This window comes from Trichechus manatus, unplaced genomic scaffold (genome assembly GCF_000243295.1).
Source record: "Trichechus manatus latirostris isolate Lorelei unplaced genomic scaffold, TriManLat1.0 scaffold00273, whole genome shotgun sequence".
Lineage (NCBI taxonomy): Eukaryota > Metazoa > Chordata > Mammalia > Sirenia > Trichechidae > Trichechus > Trichechus manatus.
The window spans coordinates 1,801,613-1,810,023 of record NW_004444209.1 but is presented as its reverse complement, the minus strand read 5'-3'; the positions used below and the strand labels follow the sequence as shown (position 1 = coordinate 1,810,023).

At 49.9% G+C, this 8,411-nt stretch overlaps 1 protein-coding gene across 1 annotated transcript; it reads right to left on the bottom strand.

The window, feature by feature from the left end:
* Positions 1-320: 320 nt before the first annotated feature.
* Positions 321-6,640, bottom strand: KLHL33 (kelch like family member 33). Its single transcript, XM_004390004.1, has 4 exons — positions 6,459-6,640; positions 1,310-2,234; positions 1,016-1,183; positions 321-916 (listed from the first exon to the last, which is right to left on the bottom strand). Exons 2-4 carry the CDS (start codon positions 2,188-2,190, stop codon positions 364-366), a joined length of 1,602 nt encoding a protein of 533 aa, XP_004390061.1. The 5' UTR covers positions 2,191-2,234; positions 6,459-6,640; the 3' UTR covers positions 321-363.
* Positions 6,641-8,411: the final 1,771 nt, after the last annotated feature.

The following is an 8,411-nucleotide window of genomic DNA, read 5'->3' as shown; positions in this document are numbered from 1 at the left end:
CTCTATAACCCCCTTGGTTACTGGAGCTTCTTGACTCTCCACCTAGCCAGATACACTTTCCTCCAAGAATTGCATCAAGATCCATAAACCCGAGTATAGTTGCTCATGGGTCCCCTCTTACCCAGATATTCAGCTGCCTCCTGTTCCCCTACACTTGTTCTCCAGGAGTTCTAGAACCACCTTTTCCTCAGTGGAGATTATATATATAAAAGCAATTTGTGAGCTCTAAATTCTCACCAAGTGAGAATAAAAAAGCTATCATGAATGAAGCCTCTCTTCCTCTACCGCCCCATAATCTCTGCCCACTTTTCATGATGTTCCTTATCCCTTCCTTACCACCCCCTACACACTGCTGTTCCCCCTTCACCCAGCAGGTTTGGTTTGGTGCAGGACAGGACCCAAAGCTACATGTTGCACGGTGGGCAGTGTCAGGATGCAGGCAGGCATCTCAGCTCGAGGCCTTGGCAGAGCTCCCAGGCAGAGCCATCTCCCCAGGCCAGGGCAGTAGGCATGAATAAGGTGGGAGAGGGCATAGGTATGGTGGCTGTAGCCCCCAAGAACTAGTAGCTCCCCCTGCAGCACAGCACCAGCAGCCCCCACATGGGGGGAGGGCAGAGGTGCAAGGTGAGTCCAGCTATCAGTCCTTGGTTCATAGGTCTCGAAGCTCAGTAAGTCCCCAGTCTCCCCAAGCCCACCTGCTACATACAACCGCCCGCCCAGAGCAGCCATGACGTGGCCAGCCCGAGGTACCCCCATAGGGCTCAGAAATGTTCCTGGATTCTCAAGTTTGGGTTCATAGTGCAGCAGTGAGGCCAGGAATCGACCAGTTTCACCGCAGCCGCCGCTCACATACAGTCGGCCCTCCAAAACAGCAGCTGCATGGGCAAAACATGCTGCTGGAAGCGCAGGTGCTGGCCTAAGAGAGAACAGGACACAGATCAGTCAACTATCATCTTCAACTCTTCTTCTATTCTAACTCCCATAATACCTCAGAAACACCCCCTTCCCTGCTCACCTCCAGATATTGAGCTTGGGGTTATAGGTCTCCACAGAGTTGAGGGCAATGCCATTGTCTTGACCACCCAGGGCATAAAGTTGGCCATCCAGAGCCACCAAGGGGAAAAGGCTCCGCGCCTGGCACAAAGGTGCCTTCTCCTCCCAGTCTTCTTGACTGGGATCCCATCTGAACACAGTGGGACAAGAGATTAGATGAGTGATTCTGGGAGCCCACAGTTGGCTGGGTCAGCAATTTCCCTCACTTGCCCACCTTGGGGCCTGCCACATGCTACCCACTCTCAGGGACCCATACCTGAGAGTTGAAGCCAGGGTGCTGGAGTGGCTGTAGAAGTCCTGTCCTCCACACACATAGAGTTCACTTCCTGACAGGCTCGAAGCCCCATGACGGAAACGCCCAGGAGCAGGCAGGGTGGGTAACTGCCCCCACTCCACAGTTCGCACCAGTCCCATGCCACAGCAGAAGGCCTGGGCCCACCACACTCCTCGGGACGGCTGTCTTATGGCCATGTCTGGTCGAAGCCCATCCCCACCAATCACCACCAGTGCCCGGTCAGGCTCCCTCCGCCTCTCCTGACCTGGAACCTCAGCCTCCACCATCACCTGGTGCAGTAAGTCCAGGGGAAGGAATGGGGGTAGCCCAGCCGCCCGCACCCTCCGTAGCTCCCTGGTGGACATGCGACCAAAGCGGACACATTGCAGCAGGGCCTTGGCCTCTGACTCCTGGGTCTCAGGGTTGGCAGCTAGCCAACACCGTGCAGCCACAAAGGCCTCAAACTCCTCCTGCACATGAAGCTCATCACTATCTAGGAGTTCAGCCAGGCAGGCAACTGGTAAAGAAGGGAAAGTGGGGCACAGAACCACAGCAGGAAGGTGGGTGAGGAGGTAGTGATGGGCTTTGCTCCAGAGCCTCTCCAATCCAGGGGCTTCAGCCATGGGGAACAGGGCCAGGCAACGGGCAGGGCTAAGGCCCTGTACCAAGGCTCTCTGACACAGAGCTAGGCAGGAAGAGCTCTGGTACTGCACAGCAGCCTGAGCAGCTCTCAGCAGTCCTGGCCACCTTGCCTGCACAACCCCGGAGTAGGCAAAAGAGACAAGGAGACGCAGGTCCTGAGCAGAGATACTGCGCAGAGACACCTCCGTGCCCTGGGATTCCTTCATCCCACTCAGGAGCATGGCCCCGAAGAACTCACTGCCACAGGCAAGGGCTGCTCGGTGCACTGCAGGAGGGGAGAAGAAGCAGAGGGGGACACAGAGTGTTGTAAGGCTGCTGGACACCATCCCTATTCCACAACACCTAATTTGGGAGCCAACCACCCAAGGCTACAGGCCAGAATGTAGTGCGCATCAGAAAAGCATGGAGTGCTTGTTAAAATGCAGATTTCAGGGAGCCACCCCCAGAGATTCTGATTCAGTAGGTCTGGATGAAGACCCTAAAATTTTGTGTTTTAACATTTTCAGGCACCCTGTTAGTGGCCTGAAGACACTTTGAAAAATATTGCTTTAGTCTCTTTGATCCAGATGAGTTAGAAAAACAGTCTCAGTAGATCAAGTTGAGAAGGTGCTATAGACAGCATTTGCTACAAGCAGGCACAAAATAAACTAAAAAGACCAATGTACAACTTATATAATTCTTTCTGTATCATGCACAGAACAATGTTTTTTTCTTTATTGCAAGAGCCATTGCTATCCACCATTCTGTTAGTCAGATTTGCTGGGAAAGTGGTACAACAATCAGCAATGGCTGTAACTCAAACTTGTCTGACTGCCATTTCCTCTTGCCCAAGATTTAGCACTTAAGATTTTCCATGAGTCTTAGCTTTCCAGTGTGCCTGCTCCCACCTTGCCATCGTTTATGGAATCATGAGATTTGAAATGTGAAAGAAATCTGTTATGGATTGAATTGCATCCCCCTAAATTATGTGCTGTAAATCCTAACCCCTATACCTGTGGTTACATTCCCATTTGGGAATGGATTTTCTTTGTTATGTTAAATGAGGCAGTACTAGTGTAGGAGGTGTCTTTTTTTTGGGGGGGGGTGTCTTAAATCAACTTCTTTTGAGCTATAAAAGAGCAGATTAAGCAAGCAAGCAAGTAGAGATGGGGGAAGATAGATGCTATGCCACACCAAGCAGCCAAGGAACAGAAGCTGGAAAGAGACAAGGCCCTTCCTCCAGAGCTGACAGAGAGAGAAAGCCTTCCCTTAGAGCCGGCGCCCTGAATTTGGACTTCTAGCCTCCTAAACTGTGAGAAAATAAAATTCTGTTTGTTAAAGCCACACACTTGTGGTAATTCTGTTATAGTAGCACTAGATAACTAAGATAGAACCTTCAAAATCATCTAGCTCAAATTACTCCTTTTAAGATAAGGAAACTGAACCCCAAAGAGAGAAAGTGATTCGGTTACTATTTCCATGCAGTGGCAGCCTGGGCAGATCATCACCATCCAGTCACTGATGTCAGGCTACAACGGACATGCTGCTGTATCTGTAGCTTGGTTGTCTACACAATCCTCATGTCACTGAAACTGTCCTATTGACAACTAGACCTCATATGCCTCCTGATACAACTCAATTAAAGGCATACATCATCACCTAAGGAGTATTCTGGCCAAAATATTTGGCCTAACTCTAATCTAGCCTTTAAATCTAAATTTCAGTTTATAGGAAATTGAGAGGCTAAAGGAACAAGTTAAACAAAACCGTGGGGGAAATTTTCAAATCTAGAAAATGGAGCATTCTATAGGATAACCATGTAATCTTGTTTCTTCAATAAGTCATCATAGAAAAGGGAGGTAGGACTGTATTGGATTAAAAGATACTTAAGAGACATACAACTGAATATACCATCCTTGATTGGCTCCTGGGTTGAATAAAGCAGCTCTAAGAGACATTTTTTTTGACAAATGGAAAAATATAAATGTGGACTAGGTGATATTAAGGAACTACTGTTAATTTGTTGTGGCTATATGAGAAAATATCCTCTTTTAAAGAGACACATATCCAAGTATTTATGAGTGAAATGTCATGAATTTAAACTTCAGCAAAAAATAAATGAAGTAAAGAGATGAAACAAATACAGTAAAAATGTTCATTGTTAAATCTGGGTGATGGGTGTTTGGGCATTCATTTTAATATTCTCTTTGCTTTGTGTTTGAAATGCTTCATAACAAAAAGTAAAAAAAAATAAAAAAAGCTGCTAGAGGTCCTCTCAGGCAGGTCACATAGAGGCCAAGCTACCAGAGAGTCTTATGAATTCCATACTGCTTTGAACAATTGTGACATGTCTGTGTCTCTCAAAGGGCGGGTGATGTTGCTATGGCTTTCCGTGCTCTTTTTAAGCAGTAGGTAGTGGCCGAGTGCTTCCCAAGTGGTAAACATCAGTTTTCAAATATATATTGTCTGAGAAAAATCTGCATTCACAGAAGCAGATGAAGCCATCTCAGCTTCCATATCATCAATCAACCCGTAGTGCAATGACAACTGTGAAAGTGCTCACACCACTTGTACCCTCTTCTTACTCATCATTATTCCTGAGGATTTTTAAGTGACAGGTTCCTACCAATAAGTTGGAAAGTTTCTTAAGGAAACGAAAGCAGTGAATTATGTTTACATTCCAAATGCTAGTGAGAATTCTATAGTTATAGAATCTTAAATTCATCTACTGCTATCAGAAATGGTAACAAAAACTTCAGGGATTCTTTTCCTTCTAGGAGTCCCAGAAGCACTCTGGGTCCTCTTATGAGTAGCAGCTAGGTGACTGGGCACATCTTGAAGTCTGATTTCTTTATCAGTATAGTGAAACCCTGGTGGTGTAATGGTTAAGAGCTACGGCTGCTAACTAAAAGTTTGGCAGTTTGAATACACCAGGAGCTCCTTGGAAACCTTATGGAGCAGTTCTACTCTGTCCTTTAGGGTCGGAATTGACTGGACGGCAACGGCAACGGGTTTGGTTTTTTTTTTTTTTTTTTTGTAGTGTAAGTAGAACTACCCCATACAGTTTCCAAGGAGTGACTGAACATGTCAGAGCTGATCTAGATAATCTCTAAACTAATCTCTTGTAACTTTAAACCTTTACATGCCCATATTCTGACTCCATTTTCCATGTGTTTTTAGTAGGGCACCATAGGAGGCAATGCATGGTCTAGTGGAAGCAGACTGGGCTAGTGGATGTGGCTTGTATCCGATTCTCACCAGTTAACGTCTCTAAGTTTAATGGTCCTTACCTGCACCTAGGGAAAATGGTACCTATCTCATTAGCTTTCAGTGAGAATTAGCAGAGGTGGCATGTGTAAAATTCCCGGCACCCAGTACCTCACTAAATGTTGGTAGAATCTGATTAACACTCAGCTTGCCCTGGTGGCGCAGTGGTTCAGAGCTAGGCTGCTAACCAAAAGCTCTGCAGTTGGAATCCACCAGCTGCTCCTTGGAAACCCTATGAGGCAGTTCTACTCTGTCCTATAAGGTTGCTATGCTATGAATTGGGATCAACACGATGGCAATGGGTTTGGTTTTTTGGGTTTAGCTAACACTTAGCTTTCCTGGTGCCATGCCTGGTAGCCTTAAGATTCTGGCAAAAGAGTACCAGACCTTGTTCATTAGCTGCAAGACCCACAAGTTTGCCATGGTGTTGAGCACACTTAGGTGAAAGGACACACTATGAGTTTCACTAGCTTTTCCTGTGTCCTGAATTGACGATGCCAAGAAACGCCTTTGGTTTCAATCACTTTCTGCTTGTTCTGCTGCCATGGATTGCACCCTTATCTCCAGCCAGCTGGCTAGGAAATCCTTGTTACTGTGCGCAGGCAAAGCCAGAGGGTGGTGGGGGTGGTCAGTTTAAACCTGTCAGTGCTCTGAGGAAAACAACTCAACTGCGCATGCTCCACTCTCAATGGGTCAGGAGAGGCACCAAAGGCCACCCCAGGGAGATTCTGACTGTAGCAGGGATCAAAACCACTACAGTCGGGATCAAACTACCTGCTGTTTCCACACACCATTCCGGTAGCATATGCACCAGCAATAATGTAATGCCTCACAGGCCCTCACCCCTCAGCCGGCAGCCTCCTGCCTCCAGCTGCAGGTCACACCCGACGCCCTCTCGGAATAGGAGCTCAATACTGCGCAAGTTCTCCCTCAGCTCCTCCGCCTGGCTGGACTTCTTTTCATCTTCCCGGGTGCTTCCAGCCCTCTCGAGTCTCTGCTGGGCCACATCCTTAACCCGGGGCGCTCCCAGGGCCTCGGCAGCGGCCAGCACATCCTGCATCGGGACTGGGCCCAGAACCCCCTCATAGGCAAAGTTCAGCACTGCCTCCCAGCCCCGGGGGGCCACGTCGAGGCTGAGGGGGTGCTGTGGCCCTCCGCTGCCCAGCAGCCTGCGTCGGAAGAGGCTGCTGACTGCAGCCAAGATCACCCGGTGCACTCCGTATACTCGCCCGCCAGCCGACACCTCTTCGTCCAGTAACAACCTCTGCTCCCGCAGCCGCTGAGCCTCGGCGAAGAACTGGTTCGGATGCTCCTCGCTGCGCAGCCCCTCCGGCTGTGCTGCATCTTCATCGTCCTCATCTTCTTCCTCCTCTTCCTCTAGGAACAAGGCTGTAGAGGGAAGCTTCCCCGGGGCCAGGGATCTGGGGCCGGGCTCTTCCAGAGGAAAGGGGGGCAAGTTGGGATCCTCGTCCGGGGAGGGAGGCCAGGAGGGGGCTCTCCGGGCGGGCAAAGGGAGGCCAACGCCGTCCTTCTGGACCGGAAGGAAGGTGCGCTTTGGGTCCAAGGAACTAGGCGCTGTGCCCGAGACGCTCATGGCCCTGGCCGGCTGGATTCAGGCAGGTGAGCAAGTCAAGAAAGGAGGAGGTCAAAGCTAAACCCAGAGAGGCCAGAGGAACCCCTGCCTCCAGCTCTGCGAAATGTCCCTCCCGCTGCGACACCCCCCTACCCATCCTCCCAAGGTGACATCCCAGGCTCCAGCAGCTGGGCTATCTGGGTGCAGCTATGGGGTTCATGAGGTGCAGGGAAGCATGCAAGCAGCGTGTATAAAGATCCACTGCTCCGAACCGTACCCTGCCGGTCTTGTCCGAATACCGCCAGTCTCCTCCAAAAGGACAAATGTTCTCCCTCGCCCTCTCACTTGCGCGCCGGCTCTGCTTGGAGCCGTGTGGCAGAGGGTATTCGCTTCGCATCGGGGTTCAGGGCCCCATCTGGCTAATTATAGCCAGCACTGGCAGGCTAGGGGCTGGCCTCGCGGTGCCCGAACTGACACTCAATCCCTGGGCCGGGTCCCGGGATGACCTCCCCACCCCCTTCCAAGTGTAGGTCACGCCGTGGTGCTGAGGGAGGCGAATTCATTCGGAAGCCAAGGAGGGTGCGGGGACGGGTGGTGACCCAGGCCAGAAGGACTGATCATGGGAAGAGGCTGGAGAACAGGGGCTTATCTAAGGCAATGCAGGAATGGAACCTGCTCTGAGCGCCATTTGAGGGATGGCTATGGGGGGTGGGGGGAGCACGGAGCAGTTTCTATTAACCATCAGTTTCCATCGCCAGCTGTGAGAGATCATTCAATAAGTTAAAGCTAATACAGTACTTTGTATTTGAGAGCCACCATGGGTCAAGGCAGACCATATGATCTTGCTCTGCTGAGTGTAAGAAAAAGAAGAAACTAACGAAAATCAGTTTGAGCACATCTTAGACCAATTTTCATCGATGAAAGCAAGAAAGGTGCAGTTGCATTTTTCACGTAGTACCATAATGTGTTAAGTAAAAGATTGAGGAGCTTGACTTGTATTTTTGAGCTGATATGGTACAAAACCAATAAATCAAACCCATTGCCATGGAGTCGATTCTGACCCATAGCCACCCTATACGATACAGTTGTCTAAAAGATGGATGTCAGATGTTTAGACAGGGACGCAGAAGTAGATAGCGAGGGCGGGTGGTTAGAGGGGAGCAGTTGCACTCCCACAAGTCCAAGGGGAGGCCAGTCGAGGTGCAGAATGACACTCCAAGGCACCACAAATATGAGAAGCATCTGACTGAGGCAGCTGGACAAGAGGGAGGAAGGCATTTCTGCTGAGGCATGGCCACTAACATCTATTCATTTTGAAAGGGGGGGGGCCTGTGTTTTGGGTCAGTCCTGGACTTTTTGCGGAAGATAAAGTTGGGATCCTGGAGTAAACAATACCACTGTGAAGTGCAAACATAGCCAGGCCCTGTCCATACAGGGCAGAGAGATGAAGGGCTGGGCTGGAGAGGTGAAGGGACAGGGATCTGGGCTACGAACACCTAGGTGACCCATCCCCAGCGTGGGGCTTCCTGTGGGGAGATCCAACCCTGTGTCTTTGAAAGAGTCTGGGGGAATCTAACCCTCGCCTTGGCCTCCTAGTGGAAAGTGGGGGTCGATCTCTGGTGC